Source organism: Bufo gargarizans, chromosome 2, assembly GCF_014858855.1.
Source record: "Bufo gargarizans isolate SCDJY-AF-19 chromosome 2, ASM1485885v1, whole genome shotgun sequence".
NCBI classification, from domain to species: Eukaryota; Metazoa; Chordata; class Amphibia; order Anura; family Bufonidae; genus Bufo; species Bufo gargarizans.
The window spans coordinates 23,293,882-23,307,986 of record NC_058081.1 but is presented as its reverse complement, the minus strand read 5'-3'; the positions used below and the strand labels follow the sequence as shown (position 1 = coordinate 23,307,986).

General features: G+C 47.8%; 1 protein-coding gene across 1 annotated transcript; it reads right to left on the bottom strand.

Moving 5' to 3' along the window:
* Positions 1-424: 424 nt before the first annotated feature.
* On the bottom strand, positions 425-5,044 carry LOC122929252 (zona pellucida sperm-binding protein 3-like). Its single transcript, XM_044282764.1, has 8 exons — positions 4,553-5,044; positions 3,624-3,742; positions 2,406-2,509; positions 2,159-2,336; positions 1,972-2,092; positions 968-1,059; positions 723-856; positions 425-639 (listed from the first exon to the last, which is right to left on the bottom strand). The coding sequence occupies exons 1-8, from the start codon at positions 5,042-5,044 to the stop codon at positions 425-427; spliced, it is 1,455 nt and encodes a 484-aa protein (XP_044138699.1).
* Between the last annotated feature and the right edge of the window lie 9,061 nt (positions 5,045-14,105).

Sequence of the window (14,105 nt, the reverse complement as noted above, 5' to 3'; positions counted from 1 at the left end):
GCCTCAAGCAACTATTTTTTCAAATGCATCTGTATAATGATTAGCAACCCCATTCACATCTATGCATCATGCAGACCTGCTTTTATGACCTCATCAATATTAACAGTCTGATCTAAGGCAATTTTAGCCTCCAGAGAGCAGCTTTCAATTCTCATTCTGCTCCTGAGAAGTGTGAGCTATAAACCACCCATCAGCTCTATACAGATGTGCCCATACCATACTTCCATGTGACCCACAGAAAGTCCTCCATATAGCCCCATAGTACTCATCTATATAGCACCAGGAGATTGTCTGTTGTGCTGGACCATGCATGAAGTTATGGGTCACATGAAACCAGTCCCATACTACCATCGATTGAGACAACGAGACCCAAGAACAAGTAACATTTTACCCATTTTTATTTCTGGACTACTTGCGAGACAGTTTATTTCAGAAGACATTTTGCAGCCACAACCAGAGTCACAGCAACAACTACTGAAGTGATTGAGCCCATGGCCACCAGCACCCACAACTGCAGAGGTTCTTCTACACCCATTCTGGAAGCTTGGGAAATTCCTTCTTTGGAGACCTGGTTAGGCTTAGATCCAGTCACTAGAAGAGGGCCCAGTCTGGCCAGAGTGTATTTCTCTAGATGAGAACCTAGTGGAAGAATTAGCAACACCTATTTTCAGATACCTTGACCTTTATGAAAGCTTTAGGAGACGTTTGAATGAAGAACTCACCAACATCTCTCTTCCCAACTCCTCTTGACCTGGCAGGTTGTGGGCCCCATGCTGTTCTCCGGCTGCCAACTGTAGCACAGTTCCCAGTGTTGCAGCACTGGCAGTTCACACTGGGCCCTTCCACAGGTGACCAACTGTAAGAGCAAGAAAAGTGTCAACCATTGAGAGAACATCCATTGTGTCCTAAAACCCCAGTTAGATGACTACACAACCCTAGATGGACACTCAGATGTGAAAGGTTTTACCTGCTGGTAGCCTTGTTGTAGGAGCAGGCCTTGTTCATTGGATCAGGGGTCTGGTTGATGTCAGCAGCTCTCAGGTGACAGGTTATGTAGATCTAAGACACCACAGTTACAGTTTATATCTCATGAGAAATAATTTTTACATTCATAATCTTGGACAGCTGGGGAACTTAATTACCCTCAGGGCCCATGCTAGAAATATGGGAATCCAAATCCTGGGTTATTCTGTTTCAATAGTTTGAGTTTCTCTTTACAAAACAGTTAAAGTACATTACAGTTTGATTTGTAACAGTGTCAAGCAAAATACCATTATGATCAGAGAATATAAATTCCAATACATTTACCTCAGTCTATTAATTAATGCCAATGGTTCCTTTGTTAAACTGTCACCAGCCGAAAAAAAACATTTAATCCAAGTGCAGATGAGGTCTCACAAGTGCCCAGGTGCCATGCTCATGATGTAGGTGCCCAGGCCACTGCTTTTTCCATATTACTACTCCCCAGCCTCTTGCTTGTCCCGCCCTGCAAGTAGGTTTTGTCACTGATGCCCATTGTGGGCAGCAGCATCGATAAATCAAGTGCACATGTGCTGTGTGAAACCAGCGGGCATGCCCAGGCCAGTGGTGAACTGCCATGTGCGGGTTCTCGGCTGGTACTGGGGATGATGCAACAGATTGAAGGGAGGGACAAGCAATGTGAAAGGCAGAGCGGCCTGAGCACCTATGAGCCCTCATTTGCATATGGGTTGAACATAGTTTCAGCTGGCGAAAGTCACAACCAAATAACAAAGGTACCACTGGCACTTGTGCTACAGCACCATGTAAGCAGTTAGTAACATCCAATTTTGGTAAGACTCCCTTTAATGATAAAAGTGCAGGTTAGAACAGTGGCCGGTTGTGTGCTTTCAACCCCATTCAATTAGTGGGGTGAAAACAAGGACGTTAAAGACAGGTGCAGAAAGTTAATTGCTTCGCATCCAGGGTCATACTACCATCTCTAGTCCTTACCATAGAACGGTCACTGTTAATGAACCTGAAGGCATCAACTGTGAAGCGAAGCTTATTCGCTTCAGATCTTGGAGAAACAAAGGCTGAAGAGGAATCTCCTAGCATCCCATCAATCAAGCACCTGTAGGAGATATTTATTTCAGTTAAAATGCCCTTGAATTTTACAGTAACAAAAGCAGAAACTCACCCATTATAAGCAATGATGTCATAGTGAGGATTAGAGGTCTCATCTGGAGTAAGGGTGGCAACACAGCTATCAACAAACAGCATCATCGGGACGTGGTTCTCCATGTCCACAAAAGCCTCTATGTAGAAGATCTCACCAAGCTGGTAGACCAGTGATGGACGAGAAACACTCCAGTCCTCTACAGACAAAATAAGGCTATTAGTACAAGACAAGAGACTATACACCCCTCTACTGGAAGGAGTCTTACCAGTCATGAGAGCCAAGGAGAAAGACAACCTTTCTTCTGAGCTCACTGTGGTGCTGTAGGGAGCCCATGTTGGCTTAATGGCATTGCTGCTTACATTGCCAAATCTGGAAGAACAGAAATGAAAGGATAAGTAAACGGCAGTTTTCCATAATCATTTCATGTGTCCACAGGTGGCATGTCGTACCACAGTTTAGCCCTCTAGTGAATAGGGCTAAAGCCAATGCACAGTAGGGGTGACTTTTGGAAGCAGCCATGGTTGTAATGGTGGACAAGCCCTTTGAGAGGTTGACTGGAACTTGAAAGTATCTTGTCAACCATATGGAAAAGTAGGCCTTAGGGGTGTTCCAGTGCAATTAACTGAAGTTACGACACCCTCACCAGTCCTGCTCTACTTACACCAAAGAGTTTGATGGTCGCCGACCTATTTTTGCCTTGAGTCCTACAGCCAGGTCCCATTCAAAGAGGGACTGTCTCCTCCCCAGACATTTGTTTTAGTAACCAATTCCCAGGTCATAACATTTCTGGAGTATCTTGAGGGCTTCAGTTACACACACACACACACACACACACACACCCCCCCCCCCCCCCCCATTATTCCTACTACTATTGAATTACTAGCAGTTTGCAATAAAAGCCAATCTTGGTTTCCCTGAATATTGACTGGCAGCACCAATAGAATTAGTGTCAGACACCCCAAAACTGAACATTCAGACCTTTATGGCATACTGCTAACTTCCATTAGGAATCAGAGGAACACAGTTCAAGGTTCTCCTGAATCACTTCATGGAGAGTAGTTGGTGAAACAGACATGCCAGGAGAGGAGACAGCTCAGTCTTTCACTAGTATTGACAGAGCAAGAGGGGAATGTTTGTCAAGATCCCTTTCAGAGTCATCATGAACCTTGAAGAGCAGGGTGATTAATGCAATAATTAGGATGGGCTACATGGACAGTACAGCTGCTATACTCATTACATGGCCAAAGATCACAGTACTGATGCTACAGAACATTGCTTCATATTGTAAGTGGAATCAAGCTGTGACTGTTCCAGTCAGTTCCAGCAGGACGGGACCGTCTTATGGCTTGTTGGGGCAAACAGTCTCAATGTGACCACATTCAACAACTACCATCTAGCTTAACTTGGGAGTCCTGGAAGACATTTCACCACTGGGAGACTCTAGAAGACATAGCTATAGAACCCACTATTGGTACAGACTTACCGTGGGTAGTAACACCAGATAGGAACCACTGCAGGATTTGACCTGATGATGGGCACATTGGGGGAGGTGGTGGGGTTGTAAGACAAGTTGATCTTGTAGATAAGTATATCTGAAGTCATCTTAAGGAGATAGAGAGCCACAATAAGGTTAGTCTCTATTAAAAGCGCCAAACCCTAAATGCTGAACCAAAATCAGTGGGAAAATTTAATAGGAACGAGCCACCATATAAGATATACAAGAGGAAAAACGTGACAAAGTGGGTCAAGTACACTGCAAGGCCAGAAATGGACAACTGGTTAGATTGTGTTATGAAAGTCCACGATTGCGTCAGAAGAGCATGACACCATAGTATAACAGCTAAAACTAGCCAACATTTCTGGGCACAAGCTGTAGAAAGGGTAATTATACCTCAAGGAAACCAGATCTATGTCCACAACAGGAGATTAGCTTATTTCAGGTTATGAAATTTGTTCATTTTTTACCAGTAAATAAAGCGTGAATTGCATCATGGATTCCATTACCACAGACATAACACAATTCTATGCCAGAATGCATAACAGAATGTCTTTAGAGGCATTCCATCATAATAGAAGTCTATGGCCTGCAAAATGGATCCATCCTGTTTCCTTTATGCAGGAGAGGACTCCCGTGCATAACAGTAACAGATCAGTTTTGCAGCCCATAGACGTCTATTATGACGAAATGCCTCTAAAGGCATTCCCTTATGCATTCAGTCATAGAACTGCATTAAGGTCCATGGTAAAATAATCCATAACTCAATTCACCCTTTACCAGTAAAAGCATAAACAAATTTCCACAACCATTTCAATATAGTGAAAATAACCTAGAGTGTTTTCATGGTAAACAGTAATTGTTGCCTAGTGCATATTTGTCTACTATTAGGGACCTTTAGTCCTCCACCAACTTACCTCTAGGTTGCTTCCACATTCTTGAAGAGCAATTTGAAAGACTACAGTAGTAACTGAAGCTTGAGATCCAGCTGTGCAGGTCCCAAGGACCAGGTCTGAAGGATTCACCAGCCTACCATTACCATAGAAGTCTCTCTCTACAGTCACCACCATACTGTCCTCAGCACACTGCACTCTGACAGGGGACGATGGGTTCAGCATAATTGGTGGGGGCTGTGTAAGCTGTCGGGACTGATAACCTACTCCAGGATACATGCGACCCCATCCAGACACAGGACCAGAACTTCTCAGAGACCCAATTCCAGAAACTGGAGACAAAAGATCTCCCCTAGGAGAACCTACTGCAGATACAGTTCTAGAAGATCCCCATCCAGGCTGATAATTCCTCCACCGAGTGTCTGGCTGGCGCCGGTGTCTGACCAAGGAACTGCTAAAGCCTGACCCATAGATGAGAACCACAAGCAACCAACTCCACCTAATCCCTAACAACATCTTGACTACAGGAGAAGTCACACCAGGAAGGGGTGGAGGGAGGAGATCTTTATACCTCACCCATCACATGGTCATCACTTCACCTGACCCTTCATTATACTCAGCTGGACACCATCCATACCTGATGAGGATTTGGCAATGCAGAGTCCAGTGGTGGAGTTCATAAGGGATTTGTGTTCATTTCTTGGGTGTATTTATTCCTTAGGGTTCATGCACACGGACGTTGTTGTTTTGTGGTCCGTTTTTCACGGATCCGTTGTTCCGTATCTGAGGTTTTGTTTTCTCTGATTTAAGTCCTCTTCCGTTCCGTTATTCCACAAAACATATCCGTATGGTTTTCGTATGCAATCCGTTTTTTGCGGATTGGAAGCAGTAACTTATTAATCACCAAACACATGAGCAATATGGGCTGGGCATAGCATTTCAACAGTATGGATTCGCAAAATACGGATGACATACAGATGTGTTCCTTGTGCGTTCCATATTTTTTGCGGACCCATTGACTTGAATGGGGCCTCGGACCGTGATTTGCGGACAATTATAGGACATGCACAAATTTTGCGGAATGGAAATACGGAAACAGAATGCACACGAAGTACCTTACGTTGTTTTTGCGGACTCATTTAAGTGAATGGTTCCGCATACGGTCCGCAAAAAAATGGAACAGAGGCGTAAAGAAAATACGTTTGTTTGCATGAACCCTTACCCTGGGTTCACACCTAAGCGTTCCTCAAACGCGCGTTTTACGCACGTTTTTGTCGCGCGTTTTTATGCGCGTTTTTTGTAATAGTAAACGCGCGTTTGACGCGCGTTTGTGTCATTGACTGCAGTGTCCTATGGCCACAAACGCGCGTCAAAACGCCCCAAAGAAGCTCAAGTACGTTTGAGCGTCGGGCGTTTTACAGCGCGTTCGTACGCGCTGTAAAACGCCCAGGTGAGAACCATTCCCATAGGGAAGCATTGGTTTTCATGTCTTAAGCGTTTTACAGCGCGTTTGAACGCGCTGTAAAACGCTCAGGTGTGAACCCAGGGTTAGGGTGACTTCACATCACCGTTTAGCTTTCCGTCCTTCTGATCCGTCAGAAGAAGAAGAGAGAGAAAAAAAAACAGGATCTCGTAAAAACAAAATGGATCCTGTTTGGATCAGTTTTAGGCTACATGCACACGAACGCTGTTTGTTTCCGTGTCCGTTCAGTTTTTTGGGCGGATAGAATGCGGACCCATTCATTTCAATGGGTCTGCAAAAAATGCGGAAGGCACACCGTGTACTGTTCGCATCCGTATGTCCATTCCGTAGCCCCGCAAAAAAATAAATAGAACATGTCCTATTCTTGTCCGTTTTAGGCATTGTTACAATGGATCCGTAAAAAATAAAGGATGGAAACGGATGTCATCCGTTTTTGTTTGCAGATCCGCAAATTGCGGACCGCAAAACACATACAGTCGTGTGCATGTAGCCTTAATCTGTTTTGAGATCAGTTTTTTAGACGGAAACAAAAGTACTGCATGCAGGATTTTTTTTTTCCCCGTCTAGATGAACAAGGCGCAAGTGGTAAATGAGACTTAAAAAATAAGACTATCGGAAACCACTTTTTTACTCCTGGAAACAGGCGCAGACAGGATAGTACATGTGCCCCGCTGACTGTGTGAATAAGGCAATACACTCGGCTTTTAAAAAGTCATGAGTTGCCCTGGCGTTGCAATGCTGTTTTTGCATTATTTTCTCGCACTGGCGGTTTTTTGCGCCATGTACATTTGAGAGTCGTAGAGACCAGGACGGGAACCTGGATCCCAGGAACTTTACTAAGGCCGTGTGTGACCCATGCCCGTGCTGCGGGCCGCAATGCAAGATCGCCGGCCGTGGGTCAGCCGCATCGGATCGCGGACCCATTCACTTTAATGGGTCCGCGATCCGCCAGTTCCGCAAAAATATAGGACCCGTTCTATCTTTTTGCAGAACGAAAGTACGGGACGCAACCCCACAGAAGCACTCCGTAGTGCTTCCGAGTGGTCCCGTTCCGTGCGGCCTTTCCGCAATTCCGGATTTGCGGACCCATGTAGTGAATGGGTCCGCATCTGTGATGCGGAATGCACACGGAACTGTGGCCGTGTATTGCGGCCCGCAATTTGTGTGCCGCAATACTGCCACGGATCACACATGTTCGTATGAACTCGGCCTAAATTTAGGAAAAAATACTACTTCTCCACTTTTTTCATTCAACTCCTGGTTTTGGATTCAAAAACTGCATCAAAAAGCGTGAACGTGTGTCAGCACCCTTAGGGAGTGGAGCGTTTTTTCTCGCTATGTGCACGACTCTTCATAAATTAGACAAGTCTTACAGCAGCGCAGGAGGGGCATCTAAGACCGGCGTAAAATGCTGCTCGTAGTAAATGACCCCCATTCTCTATTTCTTCTCAGTTATGTATCCAGGGGCAGGCTGGCCATAGATCCTACGGGAAAATATATCAGTGGGCTGATGCCCAAGGGGCCGCCCAAGCCCCCAAGCTGCACTGTGGTAATTGGTTCTGCTGGGGCAGTATATTGTGCTGCACTGTAAAATTTGGTTCTGCTGGGGCAGTATATTGTGCTGCACTGTGGTATTTGATGCTGCGGGGGCAGTATATTGTGCTGCACTGTGGTATCTGGTTCTGCTGGGGCAGTATATTGTGCTGCACTGTGGTAATTGGTTCTGCTGGGGCAGTATATTGTGCTGCACTGTAAAATTTGGTTCTGCTGGGGCAGTATATTGTGCTGCACTGTGGTATTTGATGCTGCGGGGGCAGTATATTGTTCTGCACTGTGGTATCTGGTTCTGCTGGGGCAGTATATTGTGCTGCACTGTGGTATTTGGTTCTGCTGGGGCAGTATATTGTGCTGCACTGTGGTATCTGGTTCTGCTGGGGCAGTATATTGTGCTGCACTGTGGTATTTGGTTCTGCTGGGGCAGTATATTGTGCTGCACTGTGGTATTTGGTTCTGCGGGGGCAGTATATTGTGCTGCACTGTGGTATTTGGTTCTGCTGGGGCAGTATATTGTGCTGCAATGTGGTATTTGGTTCTGCTGGGGAAGTATATTGTGCTGCAATGTGGTATTTGGTTCTGCTGGGGCAGTATATTGTGCTGCACTGTGGTAATTGGTTCTGCTGGGGCAGTATATTGTGCTGCACTGTAAAATTTGGTTCTGCTGGGGCAGTATATTGTGCTGCACTGTGGTATTTGATGCTGCGGGGGCAGTATATTGTGCTGCACTGTGGTATCTGGTTCTGCTGGGGCAGTATATTGTGCTGCACTGTGGTATTTGGTTCTGCTGGGGCAGTATATTGTGCTGCACTGTGGTATCTGGTTCTGCTGGGGCAGTATATTGTGCTGCACTGTGGTATTTGGTTCTGCTGGGGCAGTATATTGTGCTGCACTGTGGTATTTGGTTCTGCGGGGGCAGTATATTGTGCTGCACTGTGGTATTTGGTTCTGCTGGGGCAGTATATTGTGCTGCAATGTGGTATTTGGTTCTGCTGGGGAAGTATATTGTGCTGCAATGTGGTATTTGGTTATGCTGGGGCAGTATATTGTGCTGCACTGTGGTATTTGTTTCTGCTGGGGCAGTATATTGTGCTGCACTGTGGTATTTGGTTCTGCTGTGGCAGTATATTGTGCTGCACTGTGGTATCTGGTTCTGCTGGGGCAGTATATTGTGCTGCACTGTGGTATCTGCTTCTGCTGGGGCAGTACATTGTGCTGCACTGTGGTATCTGGTTCTGCTGGGGCAGTATATTGTGCTGCACTGTGGTATTTGGTTCTGCTGGGGCAGTATATTGTGCTGCACTGTGGTATCTGCTTCTGCTGGGGCAGTATATTGTGCTGCACTGTGGTATTTGGTTCTGCTGGGGCAGTATATTGTGCTGCACTGTGGTATCTGGTTATGCTGGGGCAGTATATTGTGCTGCACTGTGGTATTGGTTCTGCTGGGGCAGTATATTGTGCTGCACTGTGGTATCTGGTTCTGCTGGGGCAGTATATTGTGCTGCACTGTGGTATCTGGTTCTGCTGGGACAGTATATTGTGCTGCACTGTGGTATTTGGTTCTGCTGGGGCAGTATATTGTGCTGCACTGTGGTATCTGGTTCTGCTGGGGCAGTATATTGTGCTGCACTGTGGTATTTGGTTCTGCTGGGGCAGTATATTGTGCTGCACTGTGGTATCTGGTTCTGCTGGGGCAGTATATTGTGCTGCACTGTGGTATTTGGTTCTGCTGGGGCAGTATATTGTGCTGCACTGTGGTATTTGGTTCTGCTGGGGAAGTATATTGTGCTGCACTGTGGTATCTGGTTCTACTGGGGCAGGATATTGTGCTGCACTGTGGTATATGGTTCTGCTGGGGCAGTATATTGTGCTGCACTGTGGTATCTGGTTCTGCTGGGGCAGTACATTGTGCTGCACTGTGGTATCTGGTTCTGCTGGGGCAGTATACTGTGCTGCAATGTGGTATTTGGTTCTGCTGGGGCAGTATATTGTGCTGCACTGTGGTATTTGGTTCTGCTGGGGCAGTATATTGTGCTGCACTGTGGTATTTGGTTCTGCTGGGGCAGTATATTGTGCTGCACTGTGTATCTGGTTCTGCTGGGCAGTATATTGTGCTGCACTGTGGTATTTGTTCTGCTGGGGCAGTATATTGTGCTGCACTGTGGTATCTGGTTCTGCTGGGGCAGTATATTGTGCTGCACTGTGGTCTTGGTTCTGCTGGGCAGGTAGTAATTGTGCTGCACTGTGGTATTTGGTTCTGCTGGGGCAGTAATTTGTGCTGCACTGTGGTATTTGGTTCTGCTGGGGCAGTAATTTGTGCTGCACTGTGGTATTTGGTTCTGCTGGGGCAGTAAATTGTGCTGCACTGTGGTATTTGGTTCTGCTGGGGCAGTAATTTGTGCTGCACTGTGGTATTTGGTTCTGCTGGGGCAGTATATTGTGCTGCACTGTGGTATTTGGTTCTGCTGGGGCAGTATATTGTGCTGCACTGTGGTATTTGGTTCTGCTGGGGCAGTATATTGTGCTGCACTGTGGTATTTGGTTCTGCTGGGGCAGTATATTGTGCTGCACTGTGGTATCTGGTTCTGCTGGGGCAGTATATATTGTGCTGCACTGTGGTATTCTGTTCTGCTGGGGCAGTAATTGTGCTGCACTGTGGTATTTGGTTCTGCTGGGGCAGTATATTGTGCTGCACTGTGGTATTTGGTTCTGCTGGGGCAGTATATTGTGCTGCACTGTGGTATCTGCTTCTGCTGGGGCAGTATATTGTGCTGCACTGTGGTATTTGGTTCTGCTGGGGCAGTATATTGTGCTGCACTGTGGTATCTGGTTATGCTGGGGCAGTATATTGTGCTGCACTGTGGTATTTGGTTCTGCTGGGGCAGTATATTGTGCTGCACTGTGGTATCTGGTTCTGCTGGGGCAGTATATTGTGCTGCACTGTGGTATCTGGTTCTGCTGGGACAGTATATTGTGCTGCACTGTGGTATTTGGTTCTGCTGGGGCAGTATATTGTGCTGAACTGTGGTATCTGGTTCTGCTGGGGCAGTATATTGTGCTGCACTGTGGTATTTGGTTCTGCTGGGGCAGGTATATTGTGCTGCACTGTGGTATCTGGTTCTGCTGGGGCAGTTATATTGTGCTGCACTGTGGTATTTGGTTCTGCTGGGGCAGTATATTGTGCTGCACTGTGGTATTTGGTTCTGCTGGGGAAGTATATTGTGCTGCACTGTGGTATCTGGTTCTACTGGCAGGATATTGTGCTGCACTGTGGTATATGGTTCTGCTGGGGCAGTATATTGTGCTGCACTGTGGTATCTGGTTCTGCTGGGGCAGTACATTGTGCTGCACTGTGGTATCTGGTTCTGCTGGGGCAGTATAATGTGCTGCAATGTGGTATTTGGTTCTGCTGGGGCAGTATATTGTGCTGCACTGTGGTATTTGGTTCTGCTGGGGCAGTATATTGTGCTGCACTGTGGTATTTGGTTCTGCTGGGGCAGTATATTGTGCTGCACTGTGGTATCTGGTTCTGCTGGGGCAGTATATTGTGCTGCACTGTGGTATTTTGTTCTGCTGGGGCAGTATATTGTGCTGCACTGTGGTATTTGGTTCTGCTGGGGCAGTATATTGTGCTGCACTGTGTTATTTGATGCTGCGGGGGCAATATATTGAGCTGCACTGTGGTATCTGGTTTTGCTGGGGCAGTATATTGTGCTGCACTGTGGTATTTGGTTCTGCTGAGGCAGTATATTGTGCTGCACTGTGGTATTTAGTTCTGCTGGAGCAGTATATTGTGCTGCACTGTGGTATATGGTTCTGCTGGGGCAGTATATTGTGCTGCACTGTGGTATCTGCTTCTGCTGGGGCAGTATATTGTGCTGCAGTGTGGTATCTGGTTCTGCTGGGGCAGTATATTGTGCTGCACTGTGGTATCTGCTTCTGCTGGGGCAGTATATTGTGCTGCACTGTGGTATCTGGTTCTGCTGGGGCAGTATATTGTGCTGCACTGTGGTATTTGGTTCTGCTGGGGCGGTATATTGTCCTGCACTGTGGTATCTGGTTCTGCGGGGGCAATATATTCAGCTGCACTGTGGTATCTGGTTCTGTTGGGGCAGTATACTGTGCTGCACTGTGGTATTTTGGTCTGCTGGGGCAGTATATTGTGCTGCACTGTGGTATTTGATGCTGCGGGGGCAATATATTGAGCTGCACTGTGGTATCTGGTTCTGCTGGGGCAGTATATTGTGCTGCACTGTGGTATCTGGTGCTGCTGGGGCAGTATATTGGTGCTGCACTGTGGTATCTGGTTCTGCTGGGGCAGTATATTGTGCTGCACTGTGGTATCTGGTTCTGCTGGGGCAGTATTTGTGCTGCACTGTGGTATTTGGTTCTGCTGGGGCAGTATATTGTGCTGCACTGGTGGTATCTGGTTCTGCTGGAGGCAGTATATTGTGCTGCACTGTGGTATTTGGTTCTGCTGGGGCAGTATATTGTGCTGCACTGTGGTATCTGGTTCTGCTGGGGCAGTATATTGTGCTGCACTGTGGTATCTGGTTCTGATGGGGCAGTATATTGTGCTGCACTGTGGTATCTGGTTCTGCTGGGGCAGTATATTGTGCTGCACTGTGGTATCTGGTTCTGCTGGGGCAGTATATTGTGCTGCACTGTGGTATCTGGTTCTGCTGGGGCAGTATATTGTGCTGCACTGTGGTATCTGGTTCTGCTGGGGCAGTATATTGTGCTGCACTGTGGTATCTGCTTTGCTGGGCAGTATATTGTGCTGCACTGTGGTATCTGCTTCTGCTGGGGCAGTATATTGTGCTGCACTGTGGTATCTGGTTCTGCTGGGGCAGTATATTGTGCTGCACTGTGGTATCTGGTTCTGCTGGGGCAGTATATTGTGCTGCACTGTGGTATCTGGTTCTGCTGGGGCAGTATATTGTGCTGCACTGTGGTATCTGGTTCTGCTGGGGCAGTATATTGTGCTGCACTGTGGTATCTGGTTCTGCTGGGGCAGTATAATTGTGCTGCACTGTGGTATCTGGTTCTGCTGGGGCAGTATATTGTTGCTGCACTGTGGTATTGGTTCTGCTGGGGCAGTATATTGTGCTGCACTGTGGTATCTGGTTCTGCTGGGGCAGTATATTGTGCTGCACTGTGGTATTTGGTTCTGCTGGGGCAGTATATTGTGCTGCACTGTGGTATCTGGTTCTGCTGGGGCAGTATATTGTGCTGCACTGTGGTATCTGGTTCTGCTGGGGCAGTATATTGTGCTGCACTGTGGTATTTGGTTCTGCTGGGGCAGTATATTGTGCTGCACTGTGGTATTGGTTCTGCTGGGGCAGTATATTGTGCTGCACTGTGGTATCTGGTTCTGCTGGGGCAGTATATTGTGCTGCACTGTGGTATATGGTTCTGCTGGGGCAGTATATTGTGCTGCACTGTGGTATCTGGTTCTGCTGGGGCAGTATATTGTGCTGCACTGTGGTATCTGGTTCTGCTGGGGCAGTATACTGTGCTGCACTGTGGTATTTGGTTCTGCTGGGGCAGTATATTGTGCTGCACTGTGGTATTTGGTTCTGCTGGGGCAGTATATTGTGCTGCACTGTGGTATTGGTTCTGCTGGGGCAGTATATTGTGCTGCACTGTGGTATCTGGTTCTGCTGGGGCAGTATATTGTGCTGCACTGTGGTATTTGGTTCTGCTGGGGCAGTATATTGTGCTCCACTGTGGTATTTGGTTCTGCTGGGGCAGTATATTGTGCTGCACTGTGGTATTTGTTTCTGCTGGGGCGGTATATTGTGCTGCACTGCGGTATATGGTTCTGCTGGGGCAGTATATTGTGCTGCACTGTGGAGCCTGGACCTCAAAAAAGCCTCACGAGACGTCGGACTTAGCGAATTTCCCCTCCGTGCAGCCCATACATACGGGTCTCTGTACAGTATTTAAACAAAGTTTTGAACGAGGCGCGATTCGCCCGACCCCAGTCATCAGTGTTAGGGTCTTGGGAAACACGACTTAAGCCTCATTCACATGTCAGTGTTCCATGTACGTGTGCTGTACGAGTCAGGCCGGACAGGAGCGCAGCGGTGGGGGAGGACGTGCATGAAGGGGCTTGGCGGTGAAGGACAGGTGAGGAAAGGGTCAAATGTGAGTGGGGCGGGATCGGGGAAGAGGCGCGAGTTGCCAGGACAGCGGGGGGTGCGGCCAGAGCGGAGAAAGAGGAGGAGGGCGGAAGCAAGAGCAGTGCGGCCAGGGGACTGAAACGGACAGTATGATGTCGGCGCCTGTGATGACGGTGGAGGAGATGCTGGAGAGGTTGCGGCGTGAAGCGGAGGTGCGGGGGCCTGGCTGGCTGCAGGAGCAGGTTGGTGCGTGTATAGTTTCACCTGCTCCTGTGGCTACCCCCATTGTTCGGGCTGCCCGGCCACGGCGGAGTATTCCACCGGCGCGCCTAAGCCCTGAAATCACCCCCCGGGCTCGGCGCCGAGTAGGGAGCCCCCCTGCGGACCCTCGGCGGGGGAGAGCGTCCGCTCAGCC